Source organism: Odontesthes bonariensis, chromosome 15 (genome assembly GCF_027942865.1).
Source record: "Odontesthes bonariensis isolate fOdoBon6 chromosome 15, fOdoBon6.hap1, whole genome shotgun sequence".
Taxonomy (NCBI): Eukaryota; Metazoa; Chordata; class Actinopteri; order Atheriniformes; family Atherinopsidae; genus Odontesthes; species Odontesthes bonariensis.
The window spans coordinates 6,119,048-6,144,272 of NC_134520.1; the positions used below are offsets into that span (position 1 = coordinate 6,119,048).

At 39.8% G+C, this 25,225-nt stretch overlaps 3 protein-coding genes and 2 non-coding genes across 8 annotated transcripts in view; 3 read left to right on the forward strand and 2 right to left on the reverse strand.

Moving 5' to 3' along the window:
* Window positions 1-409: 409 nt before the first annotated feature.
* On the reverse strand, window positions 410-6,764 carry cep63 (centrosomal protein 63). Its single transcript, XM_075486219.1, has 14 exons — window positions 6,391-6,764; window positions 6,035-6,212; window positions 5,838-5,933; window positions 5,576-5,665; window positions 5,361-5,474; window positions 5,109-5,273; window positions 4,617-4,762; window positions 4,301-4,444; window positions 4,065-4,167; window positions 3,759-3,956; window positions 2,881-2,967; window positions 2,543-2,745; window positions 2,155-2,467; window positions 410-2,074 (listed from the first exon to the last, which is right to left on the reverse strand). The coding sequence occupies exons 1-14, from the start codon at window positions 6,429-6,431 to the stop codon at window positions 1,859-1,861; spliced, it is 2,094 nt and encodes a 697-aa protein (XP_075342334.1). The 5' UTR covers window positions 6,432-6,764; the 3' UTR covers window positions 410-1,858.
* Window positions 6,765-7,096: 332 nt separating this feature from the next.
* Window positions 7,097-7,168, forward strand: trnap-cgg (transfer RNA proline (anticodon CGG)). The gene has a single exon. It is a non-coding gene; the product is annotated as a tRNA-Pro (tRNA).
* LOC142400980 (uncharacterized) lies at window positions 7,117-10,117 on the forward strand. Of its 2 annotated transcripts, none has more exons than XM_075486220.1 (4): window positions 7,117-7,395; window positions 8,584-9,067; window positions 9,467-9,571; window positions 9,671-10,117. In XM_075486220.1, the coding sequence occupies exons 2-4, from the start codon at window positions 8,712-8,714 to the stop codon at window positions 9,714-9,716; spliced, it is 507 nt and encodes a 168-aa protein (XP_075342335.1). In that variant the 5' UTR covers window positions 7,117-7,395; window positions 8,584-8,711; the 3' UTR covers window positions 9,717-10,117. The 2 variants fall into 2 exon arrangements, with proteins under 2 accessions (XP_075342335.1, XP_075342336.1); XM_075486221.1 differs by lacking the exon at window positions 7,117-7,395 and adding an exon at window positions 7,866-8,171.
* trnap-ugg (transfer RNA proline (anticodon UGG)) lies at window positions 7,689-7,760 on the forward strand. Its single transcript has one exon. It is a non-coding gene; the product is annotated as a tRNA-Pro (tRNA).
* Window positions 10,118-13,248: 3,131 nt separating the features above from the next.
* Window positions 13,249-25,225, reverse strand: part of rab6ba (RAB6B, member RAS oncogene family a) — a 107,652-nt gene continuing 95,675 nt past the window's right edge. For all 3 annotated transcript variants that reach the window (XM_075484847.1, XM_075484848.1, XM_075484849.1), the window contains exons 6-8: window positions 20,224-20,317; window positions 18,702-18,768; window positions 13,249-15,346 (exon numbers count right to left, since the gene is read on the reverse strand). In XM_075484847.1, coding sequence (XP_075340962.1) covers window positions 15,282-15,346; window positions 18,702-18,768; window positions 20,224-20,317 — 226 coding nt within the window. In that variant the 3' untranslated portion in view covers window positions 13,249-15,281. The remainder of the gene's footprint in view (window positions 15,347-18,701; window positions 18,769-20,223; window positions 20,318-25,225) is intronic.

Here is a 25,225-nt window from a genome sequence, read left to right on the forward strand (position 1 = left end):
AAAAAAGTAACAGCAGGAATGTAAAGCATAATGTCACCAGTAAAGTTTTAAGTTAATTACATTAATCTATTTAGCACTCATTCTATCATCATATAGGCTGAGGCAATAGGGAAGTCCAAACTGGACAGGGGTCAGTGTCTCTTTCACTGAGCCCCTTTAAGGAATCTCCACATATTAAAAAAAAAAAAAAAAACACTTTTTCAACCCACTCTGGAGAGAACCAGAAGAATGACTGCTTTGCCAAATTCCTCAGTGCTCTTTGTTGGGGCTTACAGTGCTGCAGTAGTAACACAGGCTAACAAATACCAGACTGAGGAGTCAGAGGACATGGACGCAGCTGACCATTAGTTCAGTTTTGTTTCTTGTAACAGCTCAAAAATTAAAACGCATATCTGTTGAAAGTTGTTTTTCCATTTTATTTAACATTCTTTCAATGTGTCCCTCGTTGGAAAAAGCAGTAAAATACAAGGCTCTATAAGGTTAGTGGTGATGATAGCGGTGGAACTGGGTACATGTTGGAGAAGAGGGGAGGGCGACAGGGTGAGTGCTACAACCCTGAAAGACACGATGTACGGTACAGATAGATAATTTGCAGTTATGAGAGATGGACACGGAGGATGGACACTCCTCCGACTCGGAATTCTTTTCTCTGAATGGAAGCGTAAAGCATATATCATAGCTGTGTCCCTAACTGTGTCAGTATGCAGCTTCCTTCAAGATAAGTGCAAAAACGCTTCTCATGTCAGAGATCCTAGAAGCTGCTACGGTTAAAGTCAGGATACAAATACATTCTTGTGTGACTTACTAGATCACAGTCAGACTTCATCTTTCCAGGCTCAGACGTTTCTGTCCGATGCCACATCACTAAAGTTTAGACCAATCAGGTTTTAGATGTAATGAAAAGTCAACAATGGCAGCACCTCTTCCCTCTGCTTGAAGCACTTTGTGGATCAGATTTATTGAAGCTTGATCATGAGAGATTGTGATGGACAGCTTCATCCAATCACATGGTAAGTATTCTTTTGCAAGCCGGTGACTTTTTCCAAACAGTTTTCTCTTACCGGATGGTTTCGTGTCACAATCAGTCTGGTATGTTGAATAAATTTAGGGCCGAAGTTGAGACAAAATTCAGTCTCGTACAGAAACCTCTACTAGCAGAACTGGCTGAATTTGAAATAATGGGTGTCTAAAGACCTTGAACATCTTAAGAGACATTTCCTGAAAGAGGGCTGTTGTGAGTAACCACAGGTTGCAAAGGATCACCAACTGAATCTCAGTAACACGGCATGAATAAGGATGTTTGTTGTTGGCCGTTATCCGGCATAAGAAAGGTCTGGGGAGACACTTTCTGACCATCTATCAAGCAGTTGTGGTAGAGAGTAAATCTGGTTTATTTTACACATTTAAAGCAGTTTTTAAAAAATCTTTTTCTACACAGAAAATTAACAAAAGTTCAGATGACTTATGAGACAAAATGCCTAAATCTAGAGAATTCAAACGTCTTAAAGTCTCCTTTTCTCACTGGTGAAACTAATCAGTATTTGCATCCCATAAGCAAGTATGTATTTATAGAAATAAATGAGTTTTTCTTTTTTTTTGGTAGCTGGTGCTACTTCTAACATATGCAATCAATCAGTTGCCCTGCTTTAGGTTGGTGTTATCTTATATATAAAAAATATATATAAGTGACAAGTAGAGCTCATCAGTTTTGTAAGTGAAGCAGCATAAACTAGAATTTACTATTGACAGTTGCTAAGAAAAAAATCCAAAGCTCTGAGCTGCCAAACTTAGTACAAATGTGCAAAACTTTGCAGATATAGAAGGTTTTCATCAAATATAATAAGGCACAGGAACATCTTCACGATGACTGCTCTGACTCCATCACCAGCTGCTCTGATTGGTCAGACTTTGACCCTAAGCTGCTTCCCAGGAACTTGGACATTGTCCTCACGATGTTCTCGCCCATACCGTGGATGTGAGTGTCCAGTTTCTGCAGCAGCTCATCGGACCGTAAGTTTTCTTCCTCCAAGAAACGAGTGACCATGCCGTGTGCAGGTGACACTGACAGAAGCTCCTGGGAGGGAAGAAAAACACACGTCAGGAGGAATTCTTGCAGCACAGTCACCGCAGGTTATATTCTTCTAGCTGCCTCACCTCTGAAGAAGGAGAGGAAATCACTTTTTCTCTGGATGATGAGGTCAGAGATTCTTCTGAACTTGAGCTTCGTCCATCAGCAGCAGATTCACCAAGACTCAAAGCTGGCACTGAGATTCTCCTGATCAGTCTCGTACTGCTGCTGGTGCAAGAGGAGGAGGAATGTGGCCTGTTTTGGGTCTGGCTGCAGGTCTGCTCTGTCGGAGACCGAGACGGGGTCTGAAGCTCTTTAAAGAGCCTCTGGATGTCCCTTTCAGAGCGAGTTGTGCTTTCCCGGGGCTTACCCTTCATGGCCTGCATGTCTACCTGAAGCCTGCAACGACAGGGTTTCGTAATGGTCAGTCCTAAAATATTTCTGTGTCTGTATCCATTTGTATGTCTCATCTACCTGTCATCAACAGGCTGCCACTGCTCAGTTGTGGTGTGACTGAGCAGAGCATGTTGATTATCCTCCTGAAACGTCTGCTGGGGAACATCATGCTGTGATTGCATCGTAGCAAGTGCCTGCTTTAACCGACAATTCTCCTGCTCCAGGCTGCTCAGGAAAGACACGTAGCTCTCTCTCAGTGAAGTTAACGGGGGATCCCTCTTCTGAGGAGAGAAAAGAGATTTGCAAACGAGCACAGAGGGCACCTTAGGAAAAGAATCCTGGCTGCTATTGTCTGTGAAACTGTGTGTGTGTGTGTGTGGGTGGGGGGGGGGGTACATAAATCTAAACACACAAACCTCGGCTAAGTGAGACTGCATGCTTTGCAGCATACTCTTCAGATGACAGTTCTCAGATTGTAGAGTCTCCAGCTGGACCTGAGTCATCTGAGTAGGAGAACAAAAAGCAAAAACAGAACTGGTTTTAATGAACCTGTGGTGTATGCGATGAAAAAGTGCATTTACACCAGTGGAAGATTATTAGGACGGGGGACTCAGTTTCTCACAAAGAACAGATGAAGACTGACTATCAGAAAAACATTCTGAAAAAGTCCACAATGAGAGAATGTGATGCTGAAAGTTGTCAGCAGGGGGCACCAACACAATTATTTATTTGCAAAATAATTATTATTAATTCCTTTTTTTTACTTAAGTACTTATCATGGCCGGCAGAAAATGAAAAGAGAAAAGTAAATGGGAATGGGAGTTGTTAAAAGAGAAGTTGAATTGAATTCCTGCTTTACTTACAACCAATAAATGTAAGCTTGATTTATGGTTCAGCATTAGATCAATGCTAAGATTATGGTGGAGCCGTAGGAGCTCCAAAGGATGTGCTGGAACGACACCTTGTGTTGACACAGGCCCCTACAGCAGGGTTTGGTCTGCCTGGTTTGTGCAGAATATTGCTTTGCACAGAGTTAAAACATCTGTCAATCAAAAATGTGGAAGGCTGTAGTTTTATCAAACTTGGTCATTATGTTCATTACAGCAAATTTTGCTGTATGTCAACATGCAGTGAGTCCTCAGAGAAGGCCAGTCCAGCACCAGGACAGCAATAGTCATTTTATTCTATTCTAACGCAATAACAACCATTCTACTCTTATCTACATTTCACACAGTGCAACTTCTTTGGAAATGGGGTTGTAAATCATTTCAGAGCCACAGTGTTCTTGACTCACTTTGAGCTCAGTTCCCCTCTGTTCTGCTCGCTTCACCTCGCCATGAAGCTGCTGCTTAATGCTGGATGAGGAGCTGCTCAGTGTGGCGATGCTGAGGTCACGCTGGTGCAGTTCACCGGTCAGCTTCGACACCTCCTTTCTCATTCCCTCAACTTCACCACTGTGAGTCTGCCTGGCCCTTTGAAGCTCCTCTCTGAGCTGTACAAGAAATACAGCGAGGGGGGATAAGCTGATACGGTACCGATGTCAACGGTTAAAATGAAAAAGAAAGTTGAGTGTATAAGAAAGTCAAGGGAGCATTTTAACCTTTTTCATTTCAGCAACAGCGGAGTCACATTCCGCTTTAAGGTCTCTCAGTTCTTGCTCCGTCTTTGAGTCGTCACTTCTCTGTCTGCTCACACTCTCCAATCTGAGCCCAAGCAAAAGAAACCGATCGATGAATGTGTCCATCGATACGTACAAAGAATGGAACATATTTGTTGTCACTGAGTAGATAAACATGATTTCATCTTTTACTTCAGGGTGGGACCAGCAACATTTACCTCTCTTTGACACATACAAGTTCAGCTTTGAGGTGGACCTCGCATGCTTGAGCACACTGAAGTTTGGCTGCAGTTCGCTCCAGATCTAGTCTGAGGGTTTCCACACCAGAACAGCCGTGAGCTGCCAGGCAGTCCTCCAGAGAGCTGAACACACAAATAACCAATAAACACCTGCAAGACTGTGTCATGTCTCAGCATTTCTTATAGACCACCACAACTGCCTCGTCCTGCTTACAGTGTTGGTATAGACTGCCCCCTTGTGTTTGTGGGGCTGCACTACACCACAACAGACTGAACACATTGGAAGTCCACCTACTGAATGACGTGATCTTTAGCCTGCAGCAATTGTTTGAGTCTGACAGCTTCATTATGAAGCCTTTGGTGCTCGAGACTGGTACTCCTCACAAATGTGACCTGGGAGTCCTGCGTAGCATGGAGCTCCTCCCGTACCTCTGACAGTACCTGTGGAAAGTAGATTCTGATTGGATAATGTTTCAACATGCTGGACTGCACAAATAGGATCGTCACTTTGCTGTTGCTGAGACATTCAGGTCCTTCACTTAAGTTTGTTTTACATATTTGTGCAAAGCTGCCATCTTATCATTCTCTGCAGAGGGCACAAGCTGTTATGACTTGATCACTTTCCTGATGTAAACTGGTGTGTTATTGTGATTATGTATACAACTAAAAGCTTTCCATGTTCCAGAAGAGGAAATATTTTCCAACAGCCTGGCACCTGTCTGTGCGTAATAAATTTGTTTTATAGTTTATTAACACTGCTTGCACATGTTTCCGACACACTACTAACCTGCTCCTCTCTCTGGTACTGTCCCAACAATGTCTCAAATGGTTTGAGGCGATCCAGTTCAAGCTCCTGTGAGTGCAGGCTGTCCTGAGCCTTCTCCAGCTGAGCATGCAGAAGCTGCACCTCCAAGCAGCACTCCCCGTGCTCCCTCTCTACTCGCCGCTGGGACTGAAAATCATGTGACAGATATTAATCCAGCTTTGAATTCTGTCTGACTTTGCTTTAATGTGTTAAAATTACAAATGTGCTTTCTACTTTAATGTGTGAGAGCTCATCAATCAGGTTCCTATTCTGCGCCTCCAGTGCTGTCACCTGGTTTTGGTACTTGGCATGCAACTGCTCACACTCTGCAGAGCGCTGATGACATTCCTGGTGGAAGATGTAAAGATGATTATGATACTCATTACTAGCAGATGGTAGGTAAGGGCCATTTGGACAGGATTACAGTCATTTTCAGGAAGCCAGGTCACCTTTGAAAGGCCCGTCTCTTTCATTCCTCCACTTGTCTCCTTGAGCTGTTTGCGCTGAAGCTTGTGGTAACTTCTCTTCAATTTATCCAACTGCAGGAAAACATTTTCATAATGATTTTCTCAAACCACTGAAATGCAAGTATTATTCCAAGAGGAACAGTATTGTTAAATTAATTTGAGGGAAAAAGCTAAATCTATCGGTAGTTCAAGAGACAAACTGTTTGTGTGTTTGCCTGTCTGTGCAGTGGACGAGCTGTTTCACCTCTTCCCGGACGTTCTGCAGTTGTTGCTCATACTTGGCAACTAACTCTGGACGACCAGTCTGGATGTCTTCAAGCTGCTTGCGAAGTAATCCAATCTATAATGATTGAAGAAGGTGTTACTGCAACAATGAGTCTTGCTGAGTTAGATACTTTAAGAAAACACAACAATATGACTTTCTTAGGTCATCTTCTTCACCTCAAGATCCCTTCTTTCAATGATATTTTTTGAGGTTGAAAGTTCCTCTTCTCCACTTTTCAGCCTCAACTCCATAGTCCGGATTTCAGTCTCCCACTCTTTCTTCTGATGATTGATCATAATGTCAATCTGTCGCATCAGCTCCTGAAGCTCTGGCTCACATGAGGACAGGACAGAGCTGGAAGGCACACACAGAAAACGAAAACCTGGTGATGTTTGTGAGATTCGTTGAATTAAAACATAGGGCAACCAAAGACAAACAAAAAGGTTGAAATATCTGGAAGATCTCACTGTTTGTTAAGATATTAAACAACCTGAAGTTAGTTAGTCACAGGATTTCACAAGAGTCCATTTACCTTAAATCGGGATTCTGCATTGATTTCAAAGAAGCCTCCATCTGGTTCAGTGTGTCTCTGTTGACAGCCTTCTTTTTCACTTGTTGTAAAGGCTTTAGGCACACTTTAACGGGCCTCCCCCCTACGTGCTAAGTTAACTAACTTAGCTTCGGTAACCTCGACGTTGTAAGTTCTCCTTTGTCTTCTGAGTTGAGCTACAACGACTTACTTTTGGACTGGAGCTGAGACTATGGGCTGTTCGCAGATATAGGTTAACATGGTTAACAAACGTTTGAAGCTAAGATTAGCTTATTTCTATACGTCCAAATTTGTTTGTTGACATCAGTGAACTCTAGTTGACGGGTATTCTCCTGATGCAGGTTCAATGGCTTTCCTGATGTAAGGCGGTAACTCCACCCCCATTCTATGACGTCAGCACGTTATACGTTTAGCCCATTCTGATTGTACCGTTGCTCCAGGGATAAAAGTGGGACTCACGACGCTGTTAAGCCAAAAAGTACATACATTCAATAAATGTTTTAGACGTTCTAGTGCTAGTTCTAACGCTTTTTAATTTTTTTTTGTCATCATTAGTCAAAATTTCGCTTCATCGTGACTGAGATTAGACAAACCATCCAATCGCTTGTACATCAATGGCAATTCCAATACAATTCAACTGCAATGCCCTGACTACAAAGTACTGTTGTACCGGCAATCATGAACACGTGGCTCGTTGGTCTAGGGGTATGATTCTCGCTTCGGGTGCGAGAGGTCCCGGGTTCAAATCCCGGACGAGCCCTTATTTTTGTGGCTAGGATAAAATTGTCCGATTGCATATTTTATGCAAAGTAGTAAAACGTATCACTTAAGGCAGCCAATTGCTGCATTTAAAGTATTGACCGTTGCAAACCGAACTGTGTTAACACAGAGTTTACTTTGGAAGGTACAAACTGGAGGCCTTTTTTTTTTTTTTTTTTTTAACTGGAGGCCATCTTAACAAGCGTTTTTATTTTTAGTTGACGAACGGTAAGCATAGTATAACGACGGCGATCTTTCCGGGTTTACTCTAAAGCCGTCATAAGTTGTTGCAACTTTGGACAGATACTTTTACAAGAGATGTATGTCAATTATTTTGTGGTACCTTGGGACGAGACCATATAAGAGATATTCTACATCTCATCAAAATATATAAGATATCGTCGCTGTCGGGCGGAAACCTCGTATGTCAAAAACGGCTATTTTTATATATTATATAATATAATACACACACTAGTGTTAATTTGTACAGTCAAAATTTGATATTGGTCCAATAGTCTTATGGCTCGTTGGTCTAGGGGTATGATTCTCGCTTTGGGTGCGAGAGGTCCCGGGTTCAAATCCCGGACGAGCCCATTGTTTTGCCATTTTTTTTAAGGGTTCAGTACTTAAACATGTGCTTCTATCCATCCAGATCTATAAAATTGTAGCTTACATGGAAAAGAACAACACTGATCAAGATAATTATTACAGTTTGTCGTCCCCCCCTTTCCAAACCCAGTGTATCTTCAACTTCCCATACCCGTCTCTCCACCTGCCCTCCGTCAAACATTGAACAAAGAGCGTCTGCACTACTCTGCTTCCCCAGCTGTTATTGGTAGGGTGTTGGCTGTGAGAAAGAGAGGTTTCTGTTCCGCCCCAACAAACGCAACAGACAGTGCTAACAGGCGGCAGACGAGCTCTCTGACCCTATTCAATGCACTGAGGCTGAGCTGCACACTCAGAGAGGAGGATCTGAGGAAGCACTGAGTTTGTTCTGGCGAGCAGTAAGAAGATTGTTGATGATACTATATATTGAATTGCATTGTTTAATCCTGTAAATATCTGGAATTTAATCATTCTGTAAGACGATTTCCATTGTTATCCGACTTTAATTTTTTCCTTTGTTCATAATAAGACTAAATTCAGAATTGCACATCACTGTCATCTGTTCATCCAACTGAACAGATGACATCCAACTCCAATTGGTTTGAATTGAACTATATTGTTGAAGTGCCTTGAGAAGACATTTGTTGTAATTTGGCGCTGTATAAATAAAACTGAATTGAATTGATTTGAATTGACTTTAGAAAAAAAATATTTATAAATACTTATATGGAATTATTTTACATTTTTTTATTAATATATTTTTTTACATTTAGTTACAACTTGTTATTCAACATGCTATTTGATTGACAGGCAGAGCGTAGGAATTGGGGACCTGCTGCAGTCACCAGCTTTGACTTTGGCTCCACAAAGTCGGGATCTCCAGACAGACTTTTCACTGGGACTCTTTGATCATCCTAGTCCACCGATCCAGCGTGACCATGGTTCTGTGTGAGGATGGCGAGTGTAGCGTCTGCCTCTTGCCATACTCCCGCATGGACAGGATCCCCCGGGTGCTTCACTGCAGGCACACATTTTGTGAACCATGCCTGGAGACAATGTCGCGGGTCCACAGTGGGCTTCTGAACGTGGCCTGCCCTTTGTGTCGCAGGGTGACCTGCATCAGCCGAGGCCGCAGCCTGCAGGAAGCTCTGTGGGTCGACACCAAGTTGTGGGAGCAGATACCAGAGAACGTGGACGTAGAGCCAGAACAGGAGGAGGAGGGGGATGGAGTGAAGCAAAAAGCTGAGGAGGAGAAGATGAAGGCTAAACAGCGGCCTTCATTACAAGCAGAATGGTGGGTTCATTCAGAATAAACACATATTCGTAAACTGTCACACAAGGAAAAACACGTCTCTAATTTTGTCTCCTGGAATTTTGACTTTCGAGTACTGTTGTGCCTTGACTCTATACATAGGCGTGTGACATTAACAAACATAAATACGGGTGCTTTTCTTCCCCAAAACACTGTAAGCTGACATAACATGCTGCGAGGAATGAAAATGTTCGAAATGGAAGAAAATGAAAACGGTGCCTCTTTGGAGCCACTGTTGAATTTGAAATTCCAACCATACCGAAGCATTTACACGTTAGTGCTAGGTGGTTGATTTGTCCACAGAGCTTCTCATTAGCACCTCAGCTCTGGAGCACCGCAGTTTGTTGCACAAGTTCAACATTGTCCTGTGTTACGTTATAGCGTTTCCTCGAGGTCTGCCAGAACCAAGCTCAGACTGCCTGCGTTCTTAAGGAAATTCAGTTTGAGAAAGCAACACCAAGAGAGTATCGTCCCTGGCAGCAATGTGTAAGTTCTGACTTTGTGGTGAATGACTAGAATAACAGGACAGAGTCACATTATTTGGAAAAAGGGACTAATGCTTTTCTGTTTGTCTTTTTTTCAAAGGGAAATTAAATCCTGGCGCAGAATCTCAACTGATGAGACATTTTAAAGGAGAAAGGAGTTAGCCCAGGAGTGATGTGACAAGTGATGTTCAGCTCTCAGGATTTTCCTATGACAAATGCCACCAGAAGAACAGACCTAACTCTTTCGGTGGATAAGGAAAGTTGAGACCGTTGAGGAGCAGAAATCCATTTGTGCTCATGTCAAGATACTGTTTTGTCCCCAGCCAAAGGTGCCATGTATCCCCATTATTTATTCTAGGCTTATTACTCCCAGCTGGTGCTGTGGGATTTAGTTCAGCTGTCCCAGTGGGGCTAATACCACAAGACCCCCTAAGAACAGATGGTCTCCTCCCCATCCCAACCGCTCAACAATGAACATAACTGATTGTTTTCTTTATTTATGATAGCTAGTTGACAAAGCATTTTATAAAGCTATTTTTTAAATGAATATTTGTTGTTTGTTTTCATTCTTCTTTTCTACATTTATTCTGATCAAACCATGTGGCTTCAGGGGATGACTGTCATCTGAAAGAATCGTGAGCAAAGACACAACACTTGGATCGTTTACTAAAAAAAGAAGTATTTAAGTGAATCGAAAAAAACAAAAAAGATTAAGCCAGTAGGGAATTTCTGAATAATGATGTGAATATTACTTCTGTTGGCATGATATACAACAAAAAGCTGCCACAGAAGACTCACTCAGCTGTGAAAGTGGATTATAACATCCATTCATCAAGCATCTGGCAAATATTCCATGTTCGATGACATCAGAAAAACCAGATCACTTTCATGGAAATGGTCTTTGTTCCGTCACCTTATGTGCCTCTATTTTTTAAAAAAACAAAAAAAAACAGAAAAATTAAGAACAGACAGCAGTTGCCATAGTGACATAGAGAAAGGGTACGCCAAGTAGAATTACTTTTCAGTTCTAGGCCATTTTTGTATTAAGTCATATTAAAGCCGGTATAATCTGTGCATTTGAATACATTAAGAAGTTTGTCAGTTGTCACACTGGTTTGGTGATGAACAGGTTCAAAGTGTCAGGTTGTTAAAGGCGCAGTCATATTTTGACAGATGCTGTTATTTTGCTTTCAAATACATTTTTCCATTAAAAAAATCATATCCTCCATAATGACAAGCAAGAAGCTGAATCTGAGCTCCAAATGAACTGGCATCAGTAGTGTTGGTATCAACAAACTGAATCTGGACTGTTTGACTTGAAGAGGGCAGTTAACCTAAATAAAACAAACACAGTTGTTGTGAAAATGGCAGAGACCCAGTTTCAGTTTCAATGTGTATTTCCCGGCTCTGAGCACGGTCCCTGTTAATGCTGCTCCCTAAAATTATGAGTGGCTTGCCAGTGTTGGAATACATTGTCAATCATATGGTTTCATAAAAGTTGCAACGCTATCATACAGAAATACTTCATTAGAAATAGTCTAGCATTTGGAAGCTTTCTATAATATTTGAGGAAAGCTTTAACAGTAAAACCTGTCTTGCACCTATAAGTCATATTATGTATTTAAATATATTCATCTGCTTATCTTTTAATTAAAGCTGTCTGATAAATGTAGTGGAGCAGAAATGTATCCCCCTGAAATGTGATGTAGTAAATGTTTAATGAGATACTCTAGCAAGAGAACAGCTACCTAAAAATTGTACTTAATTTAGTAACAATTGCAGTTTGGTTGGATCAGACAGAATATTAAGGCAGTAATTAGACCAATAGCCACAAAAATGTTTTACAACAGGAAACCCAGTAGCATACCGTTGTGCAAGTCTGTTTCCCCATAATTGTTAATTACATAAAGCAATTGCACATTCCATTTTGAGTATGCGTATTCCATACAAATACTTTTCGTTATGTGTTACTGTACTGAACGTTTAAATCTGAACAGAACTGTAAACTGATGCCTTTATCCAAACTGAGCAAGTTTAATGTACAGATGTTCCACTAAGTCCATAGGGTTGTGTTATATTATAATACTATTACATTTTCCTGTTTTTTTTTTTTACAAAAACTGACAACTTGATGATTTTTGGTTTGTACAACCATTTATTGATGAGGGCTTCAAAGTAAGAGCGTGTAACCTTATAATATAGTGGGAAATACTTCAACAATCAGTAGTCGATAGGCTGGAAGGCAACAAATTGTTATCAGCAGTAGCCACATGTCATATAAAACTAATACAAGCTCTACAGTCACATTTTTATTTATATCTAAAACTTAAATGTCTCTTTTTGTATCAACAAAATAATGCCACATGAGCATTTTTTGTGAAAAAATAAAGAAGCATCTGCTAGTTCTAGCTAGCTGGTAAATTAGCCTTATTTTCGGCTAAAGCTTTAACGCTTAAACTGCCCTTTCCAGTTTCTTGCATTAAAAATCAATATTTTCATACTCATAAATGTTGTCAACAAATTTTGTTATATATGTCAAATACAGCAGCTAAATATATTCGGTGGAGAGTGGAGACAAATGTAACATCAGTTAAACTTATGCTGCTAAAAGCTAGCAAGGATAGCTTAGCAGTGGACCAGTAACAGCCGCCCCAAACTTCAGCTCCACTCAGCACTTTTTATTTTTAATAAAAAATTGGATGCATTTAAACAATATGTTCTCTCTCTATATAAAGATTAATAAATACATTTAGTATTAATGAGAACATATATTTGTTTACACATTTGCCTCCAGATGTTAAGAGGAGTCATGTTTAAAAATGCATGGGCAAGGAGTGTTCAAACTGCAAATGTTTGTTTTTCTCACATCAAAAAAGCCTCTACTTTCTGCCTTTCAAAGGGAAGATAAGCCAGGGGTTGTCCAGCCCAAGTAAGCAGCAAATGTGCTAAGATGAATTATAATATTTAAGACCACAACTTTAAATTTGTATGCACAGATTTTTTTTTTGAAAGTTACACAAACTTACATCAAGACTTATGATTTTTAGGTCACGTCATTTGGTCGAGCTTAACAAAGAATACATATGTTTGAAGTCAGTTGTTAATATGTTCATGCATTCACCAGGAGCATTTAATACAAATTTCCCAATAGAGTGTGTGTATCGTTGTAGGTGGTTAACTAAGCACAATGGCCCACCTCTATGGGCTAATCCAGGCTTGGCCAACCGAGAAGGTGAACATATGGTTGTATCACATCCAGTCAACAGTTGAAACCGGGCGTATTAATGGAGTCAAAATAGAAACTGCACATGCCCCAACATGTACAAATGCTTGCCCACTACTTGTTTTGACCCGACTGTTTCATTACTGGTAACCTGGAAAATCCCAGCATTGCATATTATATTATTTTATATTATTATTTAAAGTCTTAAGTCACGATAGGACTATGTTTTACAAAAAAGTATATTATTATTTGTTTTTAATTGTTAGCAATGCACATTGTAAAATGTGCTCAGTTTGAATCGAATCAATCAAAGCATTGACATAAGTTAGAGGTTATTAGACCAGAGAACGATAGGGGAACTGGTGAGAGTATAATTTAAAGACTATCTGTGCTTTTAAATTGTTAAAAGACAATTAAGTAAAATAAAAAAATAAATAAAAAGGCCCATTGCAAAATTTGGTAATAAGACATCTTTATTAATCATTTGGAGAGACATGCTAGATCTCTGTACAGTGTGAATGAAGAACCAGGTCTGGGCTGATCAGGTCTGCTGTATAGAGTTGTGACCCCCCCCGACAGGAAAAGGCTATGAGACCCCAAATCCTACAACATGCGAAGACTTGGTCGATTTAAAGGGAGGAGACCTCTCCACCCAAGGCTGTGGTCAATTAGGAGCAGAAAATTCTTGTAATGAAAAAGTAAATGGGCAGCAACACAGCTCATACATTAACATTCTTTTTTTTTTTTTTTCATGGAATCTCAATTCATCATCATTGTCATTCTCGTACCCATAAAAAGTGTGTTCCAGCCAAGATCCAAGTGACGTTTGATCCAACTCCGTATCTTTTTATTATTATTTGGCTCATATGTTTATTAGAAAGGTTCACTAGTTTTCACAAAGAGTGCTTCTCATCTGGACAAGTGTGAACAATTCCTAAACGTTTGACTCTACTCTAAGACACAGTACACCTGATGTTCTGGATGTTTTTTTTTGTTTTGTTTTTTTAATTCTTTTAAAGATTTTTTTTTTTTTAAACCATGTCTCTTTTGACTTACATTGTCACTCTAAATCTAAAACATGTCCTTAAAAAGTGCATGAAAGTCCAAGTCAAATCAAAGTAGTGTTCTCAACACTGGCTGACGTTACCATCAGTACATTATGAACCGGATCTGAAAGGAGAAACAAAAATGAAAAGCCAAATTTAAACACAGTTGCAACATTCCATAATGTCAACATAAGTAATCAGTTTAAACAAAAGCAGCAAACCTCATCTCAGAGGAAACAAGATTATGGGACAGTTTCCTGACAGTAACAATCAGACATGTCTTTGAATTTAGTAACTGTACATTTACAAAGAAGCATTTCCTAACTTCATAATTAACCTAAAAAGGTCTACATGTGCAAATTAGTCTTTTGTCAGGAACAAAACTGATTTACAATATTAAATATGTGTTTGACACAGAAAACTTTGTGCTCACATTTTTCTGTGACACAAGGCGAGGACTTTGATTCTCCACTGCTCACTTACAGTACAATACAGAGTTATTACACAATGCAACAGCAGCTGTCACACGGGGTGGGGGGTGGGGGAATCTATGACACGCTCTAAACAAATAGGTGCTCTAAAAAGAGCTGCAATGTGGCAAGAAAGATGTGATGTGGCAGTGGCCCTCGGTGTAACTGCATTCTAATGTTGCCTATACAGAAAGCACACATTTACACACAAATATGACAATAAGATATTCTGAAGTCAAGTATACAAATCCAGTTCTTTAACAAAAAAAGTCTTGGACAGAGTGCATCGAGTCACTGGTGTAATATCAACCAATTACATGTTCGAACTAGTGCTCACAGGTAGACAGTACCTATGCTTTACAACAAGGCATGCATTAAGATTCTCTAGATGTTGCAGTTTAGTTTGTCCTGAAGCATCTGAAAAAAAACAAAAGTTTGAATCCCAGTTGGGTGACAGGCAGGGGCGCCATGATTGGCTCAGAATGTTCAAGTAATTAGCTTTGAGATGGGAGCACATAGGTGTGCATTAGAAAAAGTTATACAAGTTCAGTAAGAGTTTGTTGTGAATGGGGTTAGGACTACGCTCATTGCCCACAACAACACTGCTGTACATAAAAACATGTCCCGTCTGTTCTTTTCAAGCTCTCAGATACAGAGCTTCCTTGTATGTTTTTAAATGGATAAAAAAAAAAGAACAAAAAATGCAAAAAGAAAACCTCATTTTCTATATAAAACATGTATACTTAGATGCACCATGGGGACTTTGTATCGTTTAACAAATTATCTAACTTTTCTTTTGCAGTTTTGCTGGCAAAGTAGACCCAATTTCTCATATTGCCGGTTCCAACCAGTAAGCAGTAGTCAGGTGTGGAGGCCATCTCAGACTGCGAAGTCAACTGCAGGTTAACCAAAGGGAAGCAACTTAACAAGCATGTGGTGTAAATCATGTGTTTCCAGGATGGACGGTGAGCATTAACAGGAGCAGCCGCCTTCGGTGGTCTGGGGCTCCTGCGGTTTGTCCAACTTGATGTCGATCACTACAGAACAGTATTAAGGAACCTACACAGACATGTGGTGATGATGTAAACAAAAAAAATTGTAAAACACAGGTTGCCTTGAGTGTCACTGAGCTGAAAGAGTCAATAAGCTTTTGTGTAGATTTTAAAAGAGAAGATACAGGGGAAAAAGTGCTTTTTATGTTTGTGTTCAACAGGTTGTAGTGTCAATCTACCACCACTAGATGGTGCTTTTTCCTGTCATTCTGTTCAATCAATTCAAAACACATAAAAACTTCAATAAGTCATTAATAAAAACTCTGCATGGTTTAGCACTTAGATTCAATTTGAAAGTTAATTCCAGTTAATCAGTTTCTTACAGAAGTTCATGAAGGGAGGCTTATATCTTATAAACTATCCCCTGACAATGTGGACACATAATTAAGCTCAACACGGAAGACTCTTCTCCATTATTAGTGGGGTAATAAACTAAGAATGGATGCTAGCTTGAATTATTGCTGCAGCTGTGTGATAGTTAAAGCTGGTGCACTTAGTGTGTTAATGAGCTATAGCTGTAAGTCAGGATAATTTTGGCTTTATCTATTTAGATTTTTTTTTTAATGCAATGGTACCCCACCTTTAAAAAAAAAAAAAAGAGAATGAGCTCCTTTGTCTTACAGACATTGCAAAAACCTCCATAGTTACCTGCTGGGTAATGTGGCAGTGCAGCAGCAGGCTCTTATTTATCATTCCTTTTTCTGGTGAACTTTATGCATGTGCAAGGAGTGGGCTACGAAAACTCTGGCCTACTTATTGTATGCAAATGAGATTGGAACCGTCTAATGTATTTCTCAAATGGCCATGGAGCTTTGTAATGTGGCTGCGGCAACCTGTCCCAGCAGCAATACACAGCAGCGTGTGTTTTTTCATGTTTTATGGTAGCGTGTCATCTTGACATGTCATTTCAAGGACAGGGTTTAAAAACAGCATACACTTGAGCATTCCCATGTGGACCAGCTCCCATCTGGAATGTGAAAGCTTGTATTAGCTGCCAACATCTCCAAACCAAATGAGCCCCGTCAGTCCTGAATATTTTACTCATCGGATGTGTTTTGACAGTTAAATACAGCTTCTTGTAAACTGAGTCTTCTGTAAATATTTGAAAGATTTTGAGTTTGTGAAAGTAGTTCATGAGCATGCAATGACTGTTTGTTAATAGACAGATATCTTAAAAGGCCCCAGAAATGCATTTTCACATTAGTGGGTGACAGCATCTGCATGAATGTCCACTCAAGTGTAGTAAGAGTGCACTTAAGGTTCATGTGTGTACGACTCTGACCCACTGCTGCTGAACACATTTTTTAACCACATCACTAAAGGTGTATTTTTCACTGTTCTTTTAGTTTTGCATTTAGCACATCAGCTCTTAAACTTTAACTTCTTTTCCAGAATCAAAACATCAACAAGAACAATGGCAATAAGTTAGTTAAAGAGACAAACTAAAACACACATATTCACCTTAAAGAATTCTCTGAACAACACCAGCGCGTTTCATAAAATCAACAACGTTTTAACACAATCCCAGTGTGGTGCTTGGTGTGATTTGGTGTGATTTATTTTGCTTTCTGCCCCCCTTATTAACATGGATGACCCCAGCACTTGATCTGGGTCAAGCATCCTCTTTACTCTCCCTGCCTGCAGATCAGCAGTGGTAATGACACACAATGATTAGGTAGGAAATTGTTCTCAGAGAGGGAGCAGAGGACTGTGTCTCATAGGCCTGAACAGCCATTATAAATCAGTCTGACCCATCTGTCCAAACTTTCAAAGCAGCACAAGAAACCTACTTCAAATACTCTCGATTTAAACAGATCTAAGACTCACTTTTCTCAATCACAGTTCTTCTCTTTAAACCCTTTTGTTTTCATGAACTGTAACTTAACATAAATAAACTAAATCAAATGCATCTTGCTTATAAACTGTAACTCAGGTGTTTTTACAAGCACCAATGTATCCAAGACTCTGTTTATGCCCTTCTACCGGTGAGATCAATACTACTCATGATGCAATAACAAGAGCAGAGCTGTTCCATTAAGTGACAGTGTCAGAAGAAGAACATCACTGCTGAGGAACTGCCATCACCTGCCATCCATCACTACAACTCCTCCTCACACAGCTCACTCCCACATCCATTATGCCCATTATGACAGAAATGAAAAACAGGATGGGAGATAAAGGTAATAGTCTGATAAGGAGATAAGCATTATAACCAGGAAATATGGCGGACTGCGTTGACAAAACAAAAGGGAAGATCTCAACAGCTGAAAGGGTTGTTAGGTTACTGACTTCATTACTGAAGCCATGCCGTTGGTAAAGGCTGAACGAGTGAAGGATGAGCGAGCTACAAGAGACGCTCCTTCGCAACACTAAAGTCAGCATCTGATTCAAGTTTACCTTAACGCAGATGAATGCTGCCATGTTTCTCATCACACTGCGACACAGCTTCACCCTCAAGGAGTAATGACAGTGCTGTATGAACATGATAAAACCAAAAGCAATTTCATAACTTATCCACAGTTACCACAGTTACCATGCTCTGTTTGTTGAGGAGGATATGAAGGACTGCTGCTCTCAGGGGAGAAATAAAGGGATCTTGATTTATATACATAAAAATGTTTTCAGATTGCTGATTTGTTAAGTTGATTTGCTGCTGATAGCAGAACAGTATTAATATTAGAGGTATTAGTAAATCCTGTGAACACAGAACAGTGCAACGATGCATGAGCGCTCTTACAAGCGCCCCAATGAATAATTTACAGTTAATGGAACCTGAGCATTTAATTATGCATTTTTTTTATATATCCTGCTTGAAACCAATATAGAATAATCACTACGAGTACCTGATCATAATTATAAACAATACCTGACAAGACAGTGAAGATAAATGAGGTAACTCTTGGGGAAAAAAAAGATTTTTCTTTGTAAAAACTGAAAGAGTTTTTAACTCTTTCCCTGACCAAAATGTTATCCTACAAAAGTTTATGACTTTTGCCTCTTTACACGCCATCCTGTGCCGCACCATAGTGGTAGCAAGTTACAGCAGCTCAGGTCATGCAGGGTATTTATATAACACATTTCAACACTTAAGTTTGCTCATCATCTCAGAGTTGGGGTTGAAAATGCCATCTCATCTACCAGCAAACAGAATGCACCTTTATGTAACTTTAAGTGTGAGAGAAAGGGATTTGAAAACCTTTGTGAAGTTAATTTAACTGATAACACACAAACATTTAATCTATCTAGCATAAAATCTAAAGCAAATAGATCTAAAAGCACCCTGACTTCACAGAATTTAATAAATAAGAAAATAAACTTTCATCTGTTGGTCAAAGGATACTCCCTTCTTTGCTTGTTTCTTGCATACTTTCCATTCCTGGAAGAGCGGCTGCCACACGTCGAAACAGCTGGAAAATGATAAACACAATGAAGACACTGTTGACCAAATCAGCGCTGATCAAGTCACTTAATATTAAGTGACTTGATATTAAGTGAATTGATGCCCAGACTAAACAGATGTTTTGCACAGTTACAGAATAATAGAAACATTTTTTTCTTGAATAAAGTTATTAATTATGTGGTAATGCAGATAAGAAAGACAAACAAAAAAAGTCCTAATAATTGTAGTTAACAGTGAGTGATTATACAGTAAAACTGTCCGCTTTACTAAGAAAAAAGACAAACAGACAAATATCTTCACATATGTGCCAGTCCAACAGTTGTAATCATTCCAAAAATCTGATCATGTCCTCTTTTCCATATTATATCCTGTTGGATTAGCATATCTTATTTGCACACGCGCGGTTGGGTAGAAATTCAAAATTCTGTCGAGGTGAAAAAAGTAATTTTTTAAGTGATTGCATAGAATCTTGAATTTGCTAGCATCACATCAGGGCACAATGACAAAGCTAAACAATGGGAACACTGCGGTCTATGGAGGCTTTACTGTGACCTTTGTTTTGGTTTCACAGCACTATGTTCAGCCCTGGGACTCAGTTGCTAATGTCTACAGTTCCTAAGTAAGGTAAAGAATAGCCTCCTCTATCTGCGCCGCTGCACGATGAGCCAGGCGCCTGCCATCAATGCCATTCACTGACAGACACAATACAGCCTGCCTTCATCTCACCACTTCTTAACTCCACAGACAGTGGTTGATTTGAACAACAATCATCTGTTCACAAACAGATTGTCTTTGTTAAACTAGGCTATGCCTCTCTTTGTATCTGGAACCATCAAATCTAATAAACATTAGAGTTACTGAGTTATGAACGCAGCAAGAAACAGAAATGCAGCAGGAAAAGCAGTGAAGAAGAGAGGCCGGTGTATGCTTGAGCAGCTGCACTTAAAGGCAGTTAAATACTTCCACAGATCTGGTCGATCACTGCTTAAAGTTAGAGACAATTTTGGACTGTTGGGTTTTGGGAAGTTGTTAAAATTGCAAGATAATGTAAGTGCCAGTCACAACTTAATTTCAGTCATCTTGGTTCTGTCAAATTTTCCCCTGAAGGCTGCGAGCTACCAAGCATGAATGTAAAAAATACAAACAAAATTGAAATATTTGTATAGTCTGAAACTTTTCTGCATGTTTATTAGACTTTAGTCTAAAGATCTACAGAGTCAAGACTAATCAGTCCTGCAGTCAGGATGTATGCAGTGAATACATACAAAGAACCCCACAGGGTGCTTTTAAACTGCCTCATATCCTACTGTAGTAATTATGTTCAAGTGAAAATTAGCGCTTATACTTATGAGGTAAATAATTGCTGCTCCATTAGCCATAATGTGTGTGTATAATGCGTTTCCATAACTGCGCCTGTCACTTATTGGGAAGATGTTACCAAACTTCCTCTGAACTCACTCACCTGTTTGACGTTGTAACCTGTCTTGGCGCTGGTCTCGATGAACATGACACTCAGTTCTTTAGCCCTCTGTTCGCCTTCCTCAATTGTGATTTGTCTGTAAATATAGCCATTTTTATCAAAACACTGGACGCACAAAAGCAGTGAAAACTGTACAAAGAGTCACTGAAGCTCCTGTTATTTTAGACCTTTGACAAATTAATAATAGTTGATTTGCATCACGCTTTAATGAGTCTGGCAGGGATTGTTTGACTGCATCAGTTGTCTGTTAACAAAAACAGAAATTGGCGCAGTTGTTTAGACTTGGCAGGCTGCACAGACAGCAATTTTGTTAAGATGAGGACTTAAATCGACCTGCAGGTGTTCTACTGGGAAATTATGATGTAATCAGTCTGTACTCTTTCATTTTCTGAACACAGAAGGCAATGATGCTGAGACAAAAATACCACTTCTTCAGCTCAGCTCACCCACAAGAAGTTCCTATCACAGCTTAACACTAATACTAAAACATTGCCTCTAAGCCTCAAACACAGCATTATATTGAACTGATTTTTCTCTCCCTATGTAACTTCTCCTTTGCATTACAGCACAGATTAAAAAAAAAAAAAAAAAAAAAGAGGGACAAATTCAGCCGGTGAGAGATGGCAAAAGACGTTTATGTGGTGCAAACCGGAAATTCTGCACTGGAGATGCATTTACATCATAACATAACCTGACAGAGTTGCACCAGAGAGCCTGACTATTTCTGGATGCACAAGTCCCAACTTAAACAACATCTTGGCTTATTCATGATCAAACAGGCAGTTTCAGGAACCTGCAGGATTGATGTGCAGTCCTAGCAAAAAAAAATAAAAAAAATAAGCTGTACTATTATGTGTTGTATTGTTGTATTTGCTCACACATTTTTTTGATTGGTTCATTGCTTCCTTTTGTTTATTTCCTTGAGCTCATTCATCTCAGTAAATTTGAAAATCAACTTAATGGGACCAGATGATCCTCGGTCCCTCCTGTTTATGGTCATCCCGAGTAATGTGCCATACTGACTTCAGTGTGTGTAAGAGAGTAACAGCCAACTAAAGCTTGAAACTGTCGCTAAACAGCCAACAGAGGCAGGCCACCGAAAGTGTGGTCACTGAAAGATACGGAAAGATAAAATCTGGAGCACTGACATCAGAATTCCTAAAGCAACACCAGAGAACCTTAAAACTATGCGTTTCTGATTCGATTTGAAGAACACCGGCCTTTGTTATACACAAACTGGGCCTGAAATTGATCTGGAATGCCCACAGGCTGAGGTACAGTTCACAACTTTGGTTTCCAGCCCCACACCACAACATTTCGCTTTACAGATGCTTGATGTTCTGCGGGCTTTTGATGGCCTCTTTAACATGACAAGAATTTAACGTCCATGGCCAAACTTTTTTTTTTTCGGACAGCGGTAGAGGGAGCCAAAGAGCAAAGAAAAAAATCCAAATTCTCTAGTGTTATTTTAACAAGGAGCAGTAACAAATGTATATTCGATATTACATTTAAAAAATCTACAGTTTTTCTGTCATCACTGACTAAATTGCCTAAGATTTAATTTCAGGTTGTATCGAAGTCGCTACTTAAAGTAGCACTAGAGGAGAGTGTGAACCTTAAACAATGTGCTTCTGACTTGTTTTTATGGCCTGACACTGTGTGGACCCCTTATTTATCATACCATGTCACACGTCAACAATTAGATAAAACACACTTTCACCATAATAAATAAAGTTTAATCAAAAAAAAAAAAAAAAAAAAAAGGAAACCACATTGAACACTTAATCTTAACACATGGTGACTTAGCGTTATTGCGTTTGAGCTAAATATGTGAAGAATGATTAGCTCACTTGCTCTGTTTTGTTTTGTGTCGTGTTTGCTTGGCAAAGTTTTTGAGATGCGGGTTCATGATGAAAAGATTACGATCTCCCTCTGCTTCACACAGATTGCGAGTCAGAGGAAGTTGAAGTAGTGGTTGATTGCTCTCATAAAAACACTTGAAAGAAACATTGTAAAAGTCAGACTCTCACACATTATTGTTTACTCACATTATTTCTTTACACAATGGCTCCTTTGCAACATCTTTTATATTCTCCAGACATTTTACTTTAACGCTCTGCATCACAACTGACAAAATGCACAATACAACAGCAGTTTGTTCATCTGTTTCATGTTATTTACCAGACATTAATAACCTTATTGTTATGATTTAATTGATAAATTAATTCTCCTATTACAACTGATTTTTGCCATACTGGATTAGTTAGATCCACACTCAACCTCTGGGGCTGTTTAAGATTAAACTCATTTGTTTGGTTCACTCAAGTCATGTTTTTTTTAATGACATGGTTCTTGAATGACTACTTTTCTTAACATGTTTAGTAAACAGCCCCTGGTTGTGCAGTTTTTGTCCTCCTATCAGGATCTCAAAATGGACAGGGACTTATATGTTGACTCAGTTTAACAACAGTGGCAACAAAAGGTGTCGATACAGCCAACCTGAAAAGTCCATCACTGAGAAACTAGATGGTAGTTCCAGGACTGGATTTTTTTATTATATCAGTTTTCAGACACTGAAAGCTTCAGCACGACACAGCAGAGGACCACTGTGACATCTTTTGCACTGAACAGTGAGATTTCTTTCAGGAGCTGGTGAAGACCAAAACTAAACTAAAATCAGTAAACTTTAGCTACATTAATGTTCAGAAGAAACACTGAACACAGTTTTAACACACATCCGCAGACAACTACTTACCACATGGATGATGTATTATAGACTTGTCTACTTTAAATATAAAAAACATTATACAAAATACATTTGTGTACTATTCTATCTCAATCCATGCATTAAATGAATCGACAAACTTTGTGAGAAACTTTCCAGCAGTCTCTTTGTCACAGTTTTGAACAAAAGAATAGAACAATGCCCCGAGTTTAACAGTTGAAAAACGCCTGAGTGTTTTCCTGTCAGTGTACATCACACCAGGTTCTGCTTGGTTGATGCTGCACATCAGATTTCCATCATGCTGAGCTCCAGGAAAAGCACAGCACCTAGACTCCCCTATGAGCACTGAGCATTGTGAAAAGCTCCATCTCACACCAGTGAACAAGGCAAGGCAAGGCAAGTTTATTTGTATAGCACAATTCAACAACCAGGTGATTCAAAGTGCTTTACAGAGACAGTAGAAATAAAAAGCACGATTTAAATTTTAAACAAAAAAGAAAGATATAAGAACAATAGATCAAATCAGTAGTTAAAATATGATTACGTTTTGAAACTCAAAATTCAGATTTGTAGCTTTATTCAAATGCAGCTGAAAATACAATAAAAACAATATCGGCCAACACAGAGAGCTCTGCTCTTAGAGGTGCTCCTGCATAGTGCTTGATAATCTATTCCATTTGACCCTGGTAACACATTTAAAAAATAAATAAACAATTGTGATTACAGTAATTTTTTTTTAGATTACCCTTCTTGAAACCAAAAGCTCTGAACCCTGAGGAGTTTAATGCTATTTTTTATGATTGAAGCATAAACCTTTTGGCAAAAACCTAAAAGCTTAAACAGTTAAAATAACAAAAAGGCCTATTTTCCTTTAGGAAGAAGCAAATAAAGAGATGATGCTGATGTTAATGTAGTAAACAGCCTTTACTTATTTACCGAAGCACATTTACTGGGGCGTCAACTTCCAGACCACATTAAGATCCAACTAAACAGCAGCAAATTAAGCATGAATAAATGAAAAAGGTGAAACTATTTCAGCTTCTCTTCTGCTGGAGGTCCATCTTTAAAGCTGCAGTCTGCAGGATTTGTTGTTGTCATACGTAAAGTCCTACTTTTTGGCATTTTAAGAGTTTACATGATCTATCAGAACGCTTGAAGTTGAAAACGGTGACCTCCGTAGTCGCAAAATGCAAGAAATGCTTATTTTTTAACCGAAAAATAAAAAGTTATTCAACTTCCTGTCCCGCCCCATCAAAACACATGAGAACGTGAGTTACGAATGTAACTACGGATCTGTGAGACCGAGGGATGACCGTCACTACGGTCTTAAAAAGGAATGATCACCTTCGTTCTGCCTATCACCGAAACCATATGTCAAAAACGTCACGCCCGTGACCTCCGGAAGCAGAACGACCTGCGTTAACAAATAGCAGGGATTGCTCCCGGTTCAGTCTCCTACCTTGAGCGCCTCAGGCTGTTCTGAGCGACAAAAGATAGTGACGGTCATCCCTCGGTCTCACAGATCCGTAGTTACATTCGTAACTCACGATCTGTTTCGACCTCACTCTGACCGTCACTACGGTCTTAAAAAGGGATGACAAATACCAAAATGGTCGCGAAGGACATAAAAGCTAATTATTAAAACCTCGCTCGGTCACGGACATGAGGGCGGCGTCGCCGACCGAAGCTGGGCGAGTTACATCCACCCTATAAAACCTAGTAAAAGTGCATGGCGTAGACCATGAGGCCGCTGCACAGATATCGTCTGCTGGTACTCCCCTGAGGGCAGCCCAGGACGTTGCCATACTTCTGGTAGAATGAGCTCTCATACCAGGAGGGGCTTGCATCCCCCGTGCCTTATAGGCATGGGAAATAACCTCTACTAGCCAATGGGACAGCCTTTGCTTTGAAAGAGGCAACCCCCTTTTTGCTGCCCCATAGCAGACAAACAGTTGGGAGTGTGCTCTCCTCAGTGGCTGTGTAAGGGCCAGATAAGCCCTCAAGGATCTCACTGGGCACAAGGTGAGTAACTTCTCCTGCTCTGCCTGTGAGGCAGAGGCAGGCTGAAACTGATCCACCTCCAGAACATGGTTGATGGACTGCCTGTTAATAACCTTTGGTAAAAAGGCTGGATTTGGCCACAGTGACACACCAGTGCCGCCTTCCCTCCATCTGAGGCAGTCGTCACTGACAGAGAGGGCACACAGTTCCCCGACTCGTCTTGCTGAGCAGAGAGCCAGAAGGAAAGCAGTCTTGAGA

Coding starts and splice junctions, on each gene's coding strand:
- cep63 (XM_075486219.1), bottom strand. CDS start 6,431: ATGGAGGCTTCTTTGAAATCAATGCAGAATCCCGATTTAAG. Junction 4,763..5,108: donor AGTACCAGAGAGAGGAGCAG/GTTAGTAGTGTG, acceptor TACTTTCCACAG/GTACTGTCAGAGGTACGGGA. Junction 2,746..2,880: donor TGCAGTCTCACTTAGCCGAG/GTTTGTGTGTTT, acceptor TTCTCTCCTCAG/AAGAGGGATCCCCCGTTAAC.
- LOC142400980 (XM_075486220.1), top strand. CDS start 8,712: ATGGTTCTGTGTGAGGATGGCGAGTGTAGCGTCTGCCTCTTGCCATAC. Junction 9,068..9,466: donor CCTTCATTACAAGCAGAATG/GTGGGTTCATTC, acceptor GTTACGTTATAG/CGTTTCCTCGAGGTCTGCCA. Junction 9,572..9,670: donor ATCGTCCCTGGCAGCAATGT/GTAAGTTCTGAC, acceptor TTTTTTTCAAAG/GGAAATTAAATCCTGGCGCA.